The sequence below is a fragment of the Pogona vitticeps genome, chromosome 6 (genome assembly GCF_051106095.1).
Source record: "Pogona vitticeps strain Pit_001003342236 chromosome 6, PviZW2.1, whole genome shotgun sequence".
Classification (NCBI taxonomy): Eukaryota; Metazoa; Chordata; class Lepidosauria; order Squamata; family Agamidae; genus Pogona; species Pogona vitticeps.
Window position 1 is genome coordinate 53,359,239 of NC_135788.1, and position 14,496 is coordinate 53,373,734.

The following is a 14,496-nucleotide window of genomic DNA, read 5'->3' on the forward strand; positions in this document are numbered from 1 at the left end:
CTCTGTCCTATGTTCAATAACCCTTAGTGTTGGCAGCACACAAGTATAACATAATTGGTATTAGGAAAATACCTTGTGGCAGCGTGAAAGGAAAGTGTGTGATCTCTTGTGAGGGCCAAAATAAACAGAGGCAACAAGATAGATCGCCACAAGTGCTAAATCTAGTGGATGCAGAATGAAGGAGAAGGTGAAAGGAAAGTGAGATTGGTAAAGAGGTATTAGAGGAACACCTAGCTACTTTAAATTAATTCAGTTCTGCAGGGACAGATGAGAGGAATCTAAGGATATTAAAGAAATCTGCAGATGCAATCCTCGAGTCTCTAATTATAATCCTTAAGAACTCTTGGGAAACAGATGAGGTACCCCAAGAATGGGAAAAAGCAAATGCAGTCTCCATCTTTCCCAAAAAGGGAAGGAAGAGGATTCAGACAGCTACTAACATGTCAGCTTGGTATTAATTCAATTTTAAAAACAAAAACATCCTCCTGTTTATGAATGTGGGACCTTGTGTATGATTCAAAACACTAGGAAATGGCCCAATATTGCTGCACAATGTTGCACCTGTTTTGCCAGCAGGAAAAAGAATGTCAAGCTTTACATCGTAAAAGGCTGTCTGAACATTGACAATGCCAAGGGCAGCAGTCAAGATGGTCTACAGGTTAGCCTCTTGTGCTTATTATCATTCACAAAGTAATACCAAGGAGGAGAAAATGTCAGAAGCTGACTCTTTTTTTCATCAGTTAACCACTTCTCACCCAAACACAAAGCAACTGTCAGGACTGATTTTTGACAAGTATGAATGGTAGTGAGGTAGTGGAGGGTTGTTTTTTTTTTCTGTATAGTTTTTCTGTCCCTGACAAAGCAGCCTGGCTTTCGGGGCCTTCACTGGTCTCCTCCTGTCTCTGGGAAGAATCCTTTAATTTTTTTTTTCTGTAAAAGGTAAAGCTGACCAAAGAGACACAAAGATTGTAGCACATGGTATATGGGACTTCTGCTTAACTCAAGCAGCAATGAAGGAACTAGAAAAGATTGTCAAGTATAAGAATGTGTCACTGGAGACCAAGACCATCCACACTTTTGTATTTCCAGTTGCAATGCATCTGTGTGAGAGCTGAACAGTAAAGACAGTAGATGGAGAAAATGATTTGTTTGAAAAATGTGTTGGAAAAGAGATTTGTGGATACCTTGGACTACCAAAACGACTAAGAGGTGAGTCCAAGATCAAATCAAGCCTGAAAGATTTCTGGAAACAAAAATATTGAAACTGAGACTGTCCTACTTTGGACACATCCTGAGAAGGCAGGATTCTCTGAAAAAGACAATAACGCTGAGAAAGGTTGAACGCAGCAGGAAAAGAAGACCAAATACAGTGGTGCCTCGCTTAACGAACACTTTGTTTAACGACGAATCCGCATAGCGATGGCATTTTCAGAAAATTTTACGGCCTCGGTTAGCGATGTTTCCTATGGGGGATTTCCGCTTAGCGATTTCGGGACCATGCTTCACATAACGATTAAGTTTTTTGGTCCCCGTTTCGCTTAGCGATGTTTTTAAAAAGAGCGGGAACGGTGGCTGTTTGGCAATGCTAATTTGTTGTTTTCGTTCAAGTTTTAACTGCCGGTACCCAGGATGCATTGTGCCTGTGCAGGAAAGGTATAAACCCCCTTCCCCATGCATCCTGGGTTTACTTTTCTACGTGCAGTTCCAAGGTTGGCTTTGTCACTTTGGTCTGTCTTGTGGGTGCATCCTGTGCTGGAGAACGTCTATAACAGCTAAAGGTAAGCTTGCATTTCTTCTCCTCGGTGGGTGGAGGGTTTTATTACAAAACTCAGATTTTTTTTGCAAGGGGGAATTTGGGTCTGGCTGGCTCTGGCTTTGGTTATGGGGGGGTTTTCATTGGGGAAATTGCAGGGGGGTTTTTTGGTGGGGGTTTGTGTGGAAAGTTCCTAAACCCTCACTGGAAATGGTTTTTCATGGTGTTCTGGTCATGCCTGCATCAGGGATTTGGATCCCCAAGTTAAAAACTGATTTTAAAATTTTTTCCTGCAATGGTGCTTCTGGGTGTGTGTAGGGGTTTTGTGTGGAAAGTTCCTAAACCCTCACTGGAAATGGTTTTTCATGGTGTTCTGGTCATGCCTGCATCAGGGATTTGGATCCCCAAGTTAAAAACTGAGTTTAGAATTTTTTTCCTGCAATGCTGCTTCTGGGTGGGTGGAGGGGATTTGTGTGTAAAGCTGCTAAACCCTCACTGGAAATGGTTTTTCATGGTGTTCTGGTCATGCCTGCATCAGGGATTTGGATCCCTAAGTTAAAAACTGATTTTAAATTTTTTTTCCTGCAATGCTGCTTCTGGGTGGGTGGAGGGGGTTTGCGTGTACAGCTGCTAAACCCTCACTGGAAATGGTTTTTCATGGTGTTCTGTTCATGCCTGCATCAGGGATTTGGATCCCTAAGTTAAAAACTGAGTTTCACAATTTGTAGCCTTCAGGGGAAACTTAGAGGGTATATTAGCTTCTGTTGTGGGGGTTTGAATGCAAAAGTAGGATGCCAAGTTTGAATTTTTTTTTACTGTAGGCATTCCTTACTGTACTGTGGTGTGGTGTGGTGTGACCTTTAGTGGATTTTTCCAGAACATCTGGCAAATCAAGAGGTAGGTAGAATTTCTTTTCCTGTGGTTTTTCCCCCCTTTGGTTGTGGTGGGGGGTGTAGTTATGTGAAGTCTAATTTTTCTCAAATTTTCTTTGGTCAGACATCCTCTTGTGGTGTGCTGTGGCCTTTGGTGTCTTTTCCAGAACATCTGGCAAACCAAGAGGTAGGTAGAATTTCTTTTCCTGTGGTCTTCCCCCCTTTGGTTGTGGTGGGGGGTGTAGTTATGTGAAGTCTAATTTTTCTCAAATTTTCTTTGGTCAGACATCCTCTTGTGGTGTGCTGTGGCCTTTGGTGGCTTTTCCATAACATCTGTTAAATCAAGAGGTAGGTCTGATTTTAGTTTTTTCCCCTTAGGTTGCAGTGTGTGTGTGTGCCAAAACTGCCACCTGCTTGTCCAGGGCAGTTTTGGCCAGGTGTGGGAAGGTGAGGCTGTTGTTTTTTTCTTTTAACGTAGCAACATCGGACATGGGTCCAAAGAAGCCTGCTTCTGCCCAGGTTGGCAAGCCGACCAGGGAGAAGGTTACCCTGGAGATGAAAAAAGAAATAATCCGAAAGTACGATGGAGGGAAACGCATTGCAGACATCGCCAGGGAGTACGGCCGGAATGCATCAACCATTGGCACCATCGTAGCGAACAGAGAGAAGATCCTTGCAACGGATGCAGCGAAGGGTGTCACAAGGATCGCCAGGAACCAGCCAGCTGTCCTGGAGGAGGTGGAGAAGCTCCTGGTTATCTGGATGGAGGAGAAGCAGCGTGCAGAGGACACAGTGACTGAGGCTGTGATCTGCGAGAAGGCCAGGGCCTTGTACACAGACCTCATGGAGCAGCAGCCTGGAACATCAGCTGAGCCTGAAGAGTTCAAGGCCAGCAGAGGCTGGTTTGAACGATTCAAGACAAGATCCGGCATCCACAGTGTGGTGAGGCACGGAGAGGCTGCCAGCTCCGACACAACTGCAGCTGAGGACTTTGCTGTGGAGTTCCTCGATGTTGTGACAACAGAGGGCTACCTTCCAGAGCAGGTCTTCAACTGCGATGAGACCAGCCTGTTTTGGAAGCAGATGCCCAAAAGGACCTTCCTGACCCAAGAGGAGAGTGGGCTGCCTGGCCACAAGCCGATGAAGGACCGTCTGACCCTCCTCTTCTGTGCCAACACCAGTGGGGACCTTAAGATCAAGCCGTTGCTGGTCTACCATTCTGCGAATCCATGTGCTTTCAAGAAGCACAAGGTGGACAAAGCACGGCTGAAGGTGATGTGGTGATCCAACGCCAAGGCTTGGGTCACACGCGTCCTCTTTGTGGACTGGGTCAATCATGCTTTCGGCCCAGCTGTGAAGCGGTACCTGTTGGACAATGAGCTGCCACTGAAGGCCCTGCTCCTCATGGACAACGCTCCTGCCCATCCTCCAGGCCTTGAGGATGACTTGTTGGAGGAGTTCTCCTTCATCAAGATTATGTTCCTGCCTCCGAACACCACCCCGATACTCCAGCCGATGGATCAGCAGGTCATCGCCAACTTCAAAAAACGGAACACTATGGAGCTGTTCCGGCGCTGTTTTGAGGTGAGCGATACCACCAGCCTCACCCTGCGTGATTTCTGGAGGGATGAGTTCAACATTGTCATCTGCCTGAAGATGATCGCCAGGGCCTGGGATGGCATCAGCCAGAGGAACTTGAACTCTGCGTGGTGCCCGCTCTGGCCAGACTGTGTGGCTACTGGTGCTTCTGCACCTGCACCTGAGTCCACAGTGATGCAGGACATTGTGGACTTTGGGAGGAACATGGGCCTCGAGGTCAATGAGGAGGACATTGCACAGCTGGTAGAGGGCCATGACCAGGAGCTGACCACCCAGGAGCTGGTTGATCTGCAGGCAGAGGCTATGGAGGAGGAGGAGGAGGAGGAGGAGGAGGAGGAGGAGGAGGAGGAAGACCCACAGGAGGAACATCTATCCACCAAGGACCTAAAGCAGGCTTGTCCAACCTGCGGCCTGAGGGAGGCATGCGGCCCAGGTTGGCTCATAACGCGGCCCAGTGCAATTTTTTATTTTTAAAGAAATTCCAAAGTTTCAAGTTACACTGCCAGTGCTTGCGGCCGGAATGCGGTTGGGGCACGTCACAACAGTAGGGGGGAAGAGAGGGAAGGAAGGAGCAGGAGTGGAGGGGAGAGGGGTGTGTGTGACTGCATTGCGCTGTCCCCGTCAATAGGTGGACCCCCTCCCGGCCCCATAAAGCCACCGGAGTCAAAGCTGGCAGCCTCTGCTGTCTGAGATCGCAGCTGCTGATAAGCGCACTTGGAGCGGGGCTGCGGAGGATGGCTAGGGCTGCCCCCCCATGCGGCCCAAACCAAATGTATGTGCGGCCCAAACCAAATTTTCATCTTCTAATGTGGCCCAGGGAAGGTGAAAGGTTGGACACCCCTGACCTAAAGGATCTCTTGACCCAGTGGGATAATGTGCAGACTCTGTTGCAGTGGTACCACAAGGACAAGGCTATAGCACATAAGATGGTGCACAGCTTTGATGAGAAGCTCGTGGCCCCTTTCAGAGGGATCCTGAAAAGGAGGCAGAGGCAACTCACCATGGAGAGGTTCCTCACAAAGAGGCCGAGACAGGACGAGGAACCTGCTCCTTCCACCAGTGGTGCCCAGTTGCCTTCTACCTGGACCATCTCTTCTTCTTCCTCCCCCTCATCATCCCCCTAGAAGACTGCTGCAGTGATGTGGGGAACACTGGTCCGGATGGTTTAGAGGCTTCCGCTTCACTTGCTCACTTTAAAAATGTTTCTGTACTGTTACTGTAATGTTTACTGCCTGACAATGTTGAAATGTTAAAAGTTTCTGTCCTTAAAAAATTATGTTTTATGTTTGTGCACTTCATGAAGAGTTTCTGGAGTTTTGTACAATCCAATGTTATGTTTGTGCACTTCATGAAGAGTTTCTGTACATGATGTACTTTCTAAAGAGTTTTGTAAATGTTATGCTTGTGCACTTCATGAAGAGTTTCTGTACATGATGCACTTTCTAAAGAGTTTTGTACAATCCAATGTTATGTTTATGCACTTCATGAAGAATTTCTGTATGTTGATGCACTTTTTAAAGAGTTTTGTACAATCCAATGTTATGTTTATGCACTTCATGAAGACTTTCTGTATGTTGATGCACTTTTTAAAGAATTTTGTACAATCCAATGTTCCTGCATCGTGTTTGCTGTGTTTAAATTTTTTTTCTATGCTATTTATAAAATTAAAGTTTATAAACTTAAAGTTCCTGCCTCATGTATGCTTTTTTAAAAAAGTTTTTCAATGTTTGAAATCACCTGCACAGTGCTATGATGTTAAAGTGCACTTAATAAACCCTTTGTTAACCAAATTTGACTTTGTTCTGACTCTTTTTTAATTTGTTGTTGAATTTTAAAGTTTTAAAGTTTTAAATGCTTGGATTCGTTAGTGCCCATTGTAAAACCTTTGCAAACTTAATTTGGCTTTGTTCTGAGTCTTCGTTAATTTCTGGTGAATTTTTTTCTCCCCCATTGGAATGCATTGAACTGTAGGTTTGACAGTTCAATGCATTCCAATGGGGGGGGGGAATTCACCAGAAATTAACGAGGAGTCAGAAACTGTTTTAAATGCTTGGATTCGTTAGTGCACCTTGTAAAACCTTTGCAAACTTAATTTGGCTTTGTTCTGAGTCTTCGTTAAGTTTTGGTGAATTTTTTTCTCCCCCATTGAAATGCATTGAAAAGGTTTCAATGCATTCCAATGGGGGATACATTGTTTTGCTTATCAATGTTTCCTATGACGATTTTCGCTTAAAGACGGTAATCCGTTCCCATTGGAACGGATTAACCGGTTTTCAATGCATTCCTATGGGAAATGGTGTTTCGCTTAGCGATGTTTTCCATAGCAATATTTTTTTGGAACCAATTAACATTGCTAAGCGAGGCACCACTGTACAAGATAGACTGACTCCCTAAAGCAGGAGTCTCAAACATGTGGCCCGGGGGCCATTTGCGGCCCGCTGGACCATAGTTTGTGGTCCCCACCTTGCCTGCCCTCCTGAAGTGCCCACACATCCTCTACTGTTAAGTCAAAAACTCACCTCGCTCATTGGCTCTCTCCGAAGACAGCGCCTCTTCCACTCTCCATCCGGAACTGCAGCCTGCCTGCCAGCCTGCCTGCCTGCTGGTTGGCAGGCTGCAGTTCCGGATGGAGGGTGCAAGAGGTGCTGTCTTTGGGGACAGCTGGCGAGTGAGGCATGCTGCCGGCCCTTTTCCCTGAGCGCCCGAGCCGCCACTGAGTGATGCCTGAAAGCAGAGCTGGCTCCCAGCCCATCCTCGAAGAGGGCCTCCAAGCCACCAACAGCAGCTGCCGCTGTCACGCCTCTTCCAGGGAAGCGGCTCTCTGGCTCTCTTTCTCTCTCGGCACCCCCAGCACCAGCCCGGCCAGCGGCTGCCTCAGAGCCTAGCAGTGCTTTGTCCTCCTCTTCCTCCTGCTTCAGCCGCCTCTTCTCTGGAGCCTGCCTGGGCTCATCTCGCAAAGTTTGCTCCTCTGTTGTGCTGGGGGTAGCTGCTGCTGCTGAGTGCACCTTTTTTGAGGGGGCCCCTCAGAGGAAGGTTGCAGGACCTCCATGTCTATGTGTTTGTGTGCGTGCATGCGCGCCCCCCGTTCTGTTTACACCACGTTCTGTTTAATTTTGCAGGTATTGGTGGGGGCTTTTCTGCTTTGGCAAGGCAAATTCTGTGAGGGTTATTTTTAAATTTTATGTTGTGCCCTCCTCCCCCTGGCTAGGCGGTCGCCGGCGCTCCCTCCCTTCTCCGCTTCTTCATCCTGCTGGTGATGGTAGTAGTGAAGAAAGAACTGGAGGGGTCGTGGCTGGCGACGAGGGTTCATGCGCCCCTCCTTCTCCTCCTCCTTAGAGCCCCAGCTGGGCTAAGGAAACTCCTGGGCAGCTTCCTCAGGCTCTTGCTCCGCTTGGCAGAAAATCTGATGCAGCCCAGCCTCACCCAGACTCTGCCTCCAGCGGCCCCCAATTGAGTTTGAGACCCCTGCCCTAAAGGAGGCTTGGGTTTGCAAGAGCTGAGCAGAGCAGTTGAGGACAGGACATTTGAGGACAGGAGATGTTTCATTCATAGGGTCACCATAAGTCAGAGGCAACTTGACAGCACAATAACTTGATCTTAAGTGACCTTATTAACCCTGCTCCAGCCAAGCCATGTAGCAAACCTCCTAGTCAAACATCTTGGTCAGATATCGGTCTATCACATTCAATACAGATTCTAGCTTGAATCCTTTAATACTAATGGATACACATTTTTCTCTAAACACCTAGTTTTCCTGCTGTGGCACTGCATAAACCAAGACAGTAAATCTTAATCCATTTAATCAGTAGATTAAATAATTAGGATAGTACCCTTATCACTATTTATACATGCAGAACTCCAGTTGCTGAAGCATGATGATCTGATGACATGCTGTTCATGTTCGTGGTTGATCATGTCATGCAGCTCCTCAGATCACTGTGACATCTTAGCAAACTGGTGATTTGCATCTAAGTTTGGTGAGATACCCAGTGTGGTGTAGTGGGTAGCATGATGAACTATGAGTCAGGAGATATGGGTTTAAATCCCCCCTCAGCCATGGAAGCTCATTGGGGGAATGAAACTGGTAAAACCACTTCTTTAAATATCTCACTTACCTTGAAAGCCACTGTAAATTGGTTCTGACTTGACAGCACTTAGCAGCAGCAAATACTGAACAAGGTCATGGCCTTAATATTCATCTGAGCAATTGTCAGAGATTAATTCAAACAGGAGATGTTGCCACTTATGGTGCATTTGGTAACTTTTACACAATTTTGTTTCTGTTATGTTTTTATAGAGATGAAAAGTGGTAGTTTATTATCACATATCTTCCAATGTTAAAATTACAGCAGCACTTATACTTAACTTTTATTATTTAAAGGAAACTCATTAGTTAACTGCATTTTCTAAATTGATTCACAATGTCACTGTTAACATGGCTTTCAATTTTTGCCAATTGTTTGGTAACCTCAGACCTCTTGGTTTTGATTAGTTACATTCAAAAAAAAAATCTTTGAACATTACAGAATGTGACTGCCTGCATTGCTCATACAGTAAAAAAGTGATTTTTAAAAAATGTTTCCTAAAACTAGGGTCTTTCTCAAATGCATTTTTCTATTGCAGACACTACAGAAAAAGAAAACAGAGGTATTATGACCTCTTTTGAAGTCTATATTATAATCATCACCACCATCTGTTTATATAGTACTGTCATATAGATGGCTACATAAAGAAAGGTTAACACTCATTGACCAGCTAGCTACAAGGTATCTTTAGGCCCTGATAAAGGCTAAAGTAAAAAGGTATTTCAATGTGTGTTGGATTAGTACATAGTGAATGTATCATATTAATACACAACATTGGCATTTTAGAATTACCTATGCCAGAGATTCTAGGATCTACAGGCATTCTAATGCAGATAATGTTTAAAAGGAATACTGAGATATGTTTTTAAAGGATACTGAAGTGTGTTTTTTTATTTGAAAACTAGTATTTCCCTATCATGTTAGTTTTCCTTGAAATTTGTGCAATGAACTACTTTTCCTTGAAGTTTATGTTTAAAGGCAAATCTTTACACTTTGCCACTGATAGATATGCAAAACATTGCTTAATGAGAGGAATAACTACGATTTTAAAAAAAAGACACAACAATTTATTTTCTATATTCACTTGACTTCACAAGATCCATACTATATTTCTGGCCAAAATATAATCTGAAGTGGATGAATTGTTTGAATAAAATATGCCAATTTGAATGTCCTTTGTTCAAGCTACTTGATGCTCTTATTTTCTGTCTGTCCTCCATTCAGTGAGTAAATAGGTTTCTTCATTCTATCAGTTTTCTATTACCCTCTATCTATGTCTTATCGTAAAAGCAAGCTCTCCAAATTCTTTCAGAGGCTGCAGTTTTTAAGAAGAAAATATTATAATTAGAGATGGGGATGACACCATTTGGTGAGTCATCCCGCTTTGTCAGTCATCAAAAGTTGACAACTCACAAAGCACGAGTTGCCCCCATGAAGCAATGAATAACAAAGTTATTTGTTGATTTGTGGGGGTTGTTAAAAAACACCCCACCCTACCCCCACTGCCCCCTCACCCCTGCTGCCACCCCCAGCTGCCAACCCCCACCCCCACCCGCACCCCCTACCCTAAATGAAGCCGCAGCCACCATCTTTGCAAAGGGCAGCCAGTCTCCCTTTTTTTACATGTGGTGGCTGCAGAGGCCAGATAGAGACCTTGGTTGCAACTGCGGTAAGGGGGTGGCTAAGGTAGGTAGAAGAAGGGGTAGGGGTAGGCTGTGGGGATGGGTGGCTGTGGAGGTGGGTGGCTGCCTATTGGCCTGGCGATCAGCTGATCAGTGGCCATTAGACAGAATGTTTTTTTTATTTTACAAAGGACAAATATAAATGACAATATATTCGTTGATCCGTACCGTATTCATTGTGACGTAAAATTTGATGAATACAGATCAACAAATATTTAATGAATCGACTTTGTCAAAAAAGCCGATCCGTTTCTATATTCGTCCCCCTCTCTAATTATAATACTTTTAACACAGTGTTTGTTCTCATAATTCTCTGATGTGTGCTTTTCAACTAGATCCTTAGGTCTCTTTTATCAAGTTTTATTGTGCAGTCATAACTTGATGAGTATGGCAAGAGGACTTCTTGAAGCTTGTCTGCAACTACAATGAGAATGTTGTTTCTCCTAGGAAATTATTTCTGAAATAGTCTATGAACTGAAGAAATGTGCTGCCAAATATGTCTATGCAACAAGTGTACAGTGGATAACAGATGTTAAGAATACCTACCTTGTTCATAAAGCAATGCCATATTTGAACTGTTATACGAAACCAGATTATTTAATAGTGCAGCTGCATTCTGTATGGTATTTCCTAGAAGCATATCCTGGTGCTCCTAAAAAAAATCAAAACAAAAACTAAAATCTTGCAAGGATTTTCCTTCCAAATGTACAACAGATTAACTCATTTAACAGAGGAGACCCAGTGTTGGAGAAAGGCTAAAGCTGGAAAGGAATGGACCTGATTAGATCCCTGGATGAGAGAACAATGGGAGCCACATTTCAGCACCCTATAGGAATTAATTTATACACATGCAGGATTTCCCCCCATAAATAAATGACACAATTCTTCCAGTAATTTTGAAACATTGTACAACACACACACACATCAAAAAAGACCATCAAATAGAACTTAAGAAGCAATACAGTCCTATAAACAGTGCTAATGTATATACCAGATCTGAACAGTTGTACTGTCATGAATGCAGTGAATGAATGAAATATAAAGATATATTTTGTTAAAGATGTTTTACCTCCAGAATACGGGTACAGAGAAACTTTCCAGACAGAGTTTCAGGACCCTTCTCCACACCTTGTATTTTATGGTGATTTGTAAATTTACTTTTTAACGCATTTCTGAAGCCCTTTGGGTTGAAGAACTGAGTGTACACGTTTAAAATAAAAATGAATTATCCCTATCTATCCAAGCATATGAAAGGAATATCAAACAAATACTCAAAACACATCCAAAAAGAGAGACTTCATGCACCTTTTCTAAAATCTTCTCTCTATATTTGAAAGGTACTATCTGCTGTTTGAGAATGCTTTCCCCTCCCCTCATAGGATTCACTCTATGTAATAGGTCTTCCTTTACACATTATCTTTCAGGGTTTTCAGGGGTCAGGGGTCCCTCCTTAGCTTGTCTAAAGCATTCACTTAAGGTAGGGTCTTCCTTTTGTTCTTTTCTGAAAGATGGATTATAAGGATTCCTCATGGTAACTAGATCCGCTGTTTCACTCCCTTCTCTTATTTCAGGAAGATTTTCATTGTTTTCCTCAGTGGCCTCAATTGGCCATCCCTGAGAGCGAGTTGTCACAAAAACACCAACCCAATCACATTTTTCATTTGTTCTAAAGAAGTGACATTCTCATGCTCCATCTATTTCTCCAGACATTGAACCAATTTAGCCCCCAATTGGGAATAAGATTCCTCAGGTTTTTTGATAAGGCAATGAAATTTTCGCCTCAGGTATTCTGCATTGATGCCATATCTAGAATAAACCATTTTCCTATAAGCCTCAAAGTCTCTGGCCTGCTCTAGAGGCATCTGAGAACAGAGTCCAGCTAAATCTTCACTTATTTGGGATCTCAGCACTATCATCCTTTCTTCCTCTTTCACATTAAAGTCCCAGCACACATGTTCAAAGGAAATGAGGAAAGATTCTGGGCAGTCACCTTTTCTATATTCAGGAAATTTCTTTAGGTCAATCTTTAAGAGATTTCCCTCACTAGTGCTGTTGTTATTGTTATTGCTATTTTGAGAAATTAATTCTAGTTGTTTCATCTGTAATTGAAACTCCATTTCTCTTTGTCTCAATTCCATTTGTCTGGCCTCAGCCTCAGCTTTTTCTCTAGGCCTTTCTCTTTCCAGTTCTTGCTCAACTCTTGCTTTTTCCAATTCTACTTGGTTTTTCATGGCTAGCTCCTCAGCCCTGGCTTTTTCTCTCTCTATTTCTAATTGGGTTTTTTTTAGAGCTATCTCCCTCAACTTAAATTTCTGTTCCAGCTTCCATTTTTCAGACTCTTGGGAGATTGGATCACTTTCTCTCCCTGAGGCACCCTCATGAGTCTCTTCCTGTTCCACAGATAGAGGAACTCCATTTCCCTCCATTTCCTGAGGTAAACCTTGTGCCTCTTGAAGATCAATTTCCTCCATTACTAGCTTTTTATTTCTTTTAGGTGGCATATGTGTGTGTATTTCTTTGGATAAGAACTGGTTTATTTTGCAGAGATAGTCAGGCCTCTTTTTAAAATACTTTTTTCTTTCTGAGATACTATGTAGCTCTCCCTCGGCAGCTAAGGATGGCTACACTTTTTCTGGCACCACGCCAGCCACAATGTTCCTTGGTCTGAGACAATTTTCTTGCCTCCAGACACAAAACAAATTCTGATTTTTTTCAAGCCTCTGCCTGTTCCTATCACCTCAGACCTGTTTTGACCCCGACTCCCACTTTTTCTCCACAAGCGCTCTCTTAGCTCTTGGAGCCTTGGATTCTAAGTTAGCCCACTGGGTCTGTTCAAATCCTGAGGTAACCTCAAACAGAAATTTTTCCTTAGAGTCGTTCCCTATCTTTAGTTCCCCCAAGATCTGCATTCAGAAGCCTCGCCAGTAAGCTTTTCCACAAAAGCTCTAGTGAGTCACCCACTTCTTCTCTACAGACCTCTGATTAAAAGGCACACTTTACTCAGAAAAATTCTCTTTAAACTTTGGCTTTACTGGAATCTTTTCATATCCCGCTGCCGGACACCATTTGTGATGTTTACCAAGTGGCCCCTGCTTGTTTCCCCAAACAAGAGCTCACACTATGTCATCCCACTAGCAGATACCAATTGTGACGTTCTCTCTTTTCCTCACTGCCACCAGTGGATTTCCTTTATCCACCATATATAAAGAACTTCAATCAGACACCTGTCTGGTTACTGCCAACAGAACTTATTTATTGAAGTGTATTAAATTTAATCAGTATCACAGATGTTCTTTATTCAATGCATACAATCAAATCATTAAAATACCATATATCTTGGTACATAACCAATCACCACCTGCTCTAACTATTTATCATGACCAGCTTATTTCTATTAATATCTGTTCTCACTATCTCCCTGACTATCTATCTATCTATCTATCTCTCTCTGTAAATTCTCTATCTCTCCCTTCATCTCTTCTGCCAAATCTTCTTATATCCACTGATTCCACCCCTCCAGTCCTCTCATAGGCTCCTACAAATAAGATCCTGAATATGAGTGACAGGAGTGACATGGGGCAATCATCACAATGCTTATTTTATATTACCTAATTTAAACTTGCTACATCATTACATAATATGTGTTGCTGCCTGTATCAGACGACTCAGAACAGAGACAAACAGTTTTACTGTTCCACTGCACACTGAGGCATATATGTGGATATGACTGACAGACTACAGTGTAGAAAACCATACAAGACATGTTATGGCACAGAAAAGGTATTGGGACAAAAGGAATGGGAATACCATATGAAATCTGAGATAGCACATTAATGTGACAAATGTACAACCACCACTTATACAAGTCTGAATTAGGCCCAAATCTCATGTAGCCATAGGTATGCCTTATCCATACATATGAAGTTGCCAGTGGCAATTACATTGGATTTCCAAGGCTCATGTAGAAAGTAAGTTCTACACAATCCATCAATGAGAAAAGCTGATCTAATTTGTGTGTACGACACCATGGACTGTGGACATTTAATGAACAGTGCTCTTGACAGCTTTAATAAAACATAGCATTTGCCAACAGAGATAATTAGAACTGAAGTAGCAAAATTCTAGTGTTTGGCAACACAGATGAAACAACTTCATTAAAATATACAGCTTCAGCAAATGAAAGGCAAGAAAGCACTGGACCCTGAAGAATCAGCCTTCTCAAAACTAATTGCTTCAGTGCTTAAACAGGCCAGCTATGAAATACCAAGGGCATAACAAGGAAAGGAAACTAAAATAAGGTTTACAGAAAAGAACCAGACACAACTACTAAACTTTCAGGGCACATATATTTTAATTTACATTTTAAGGGATGTACCATGATAGAAGACATTATTTTGAGGGTTTAAAATGAGCTTAGTATACAGAGATAAACAAAATATAGTAGAAAACTTGAAATGTACTTATTTTTAGTGTAGGACATCTTAAAATCTATCCATGCTGTAAGT

At 42.9% G+C, this 14,496-nt stretch overlaps 1 protein-coding gene across 15 annotated transcripts in view; it reads right to left on the reverse strand.

Moving 5' to 3' along the window:
- ULK4 (unc-51 like kinase 4) overlaps positions 1-14,496 on the reverse strand; it is a 596,488-nt gene that overhangs the window by 180,254 nt on the left and 401,738 nt on the right. For all 15 annotated transcript variants that reach the window (XM_078377379.1, XM_078377378.1, XM_073003534.2 and 12 more), the window contains exon 32: positions 10,538-10,643. In XM_078377379.1, coding sequence (XP_078233505.1) covers positions 10,538-10,643 — 106 coding nt within the window. The remainder of the gene's footprint in view (positions 1-10,537; positions 10,644-14,496) is intronic.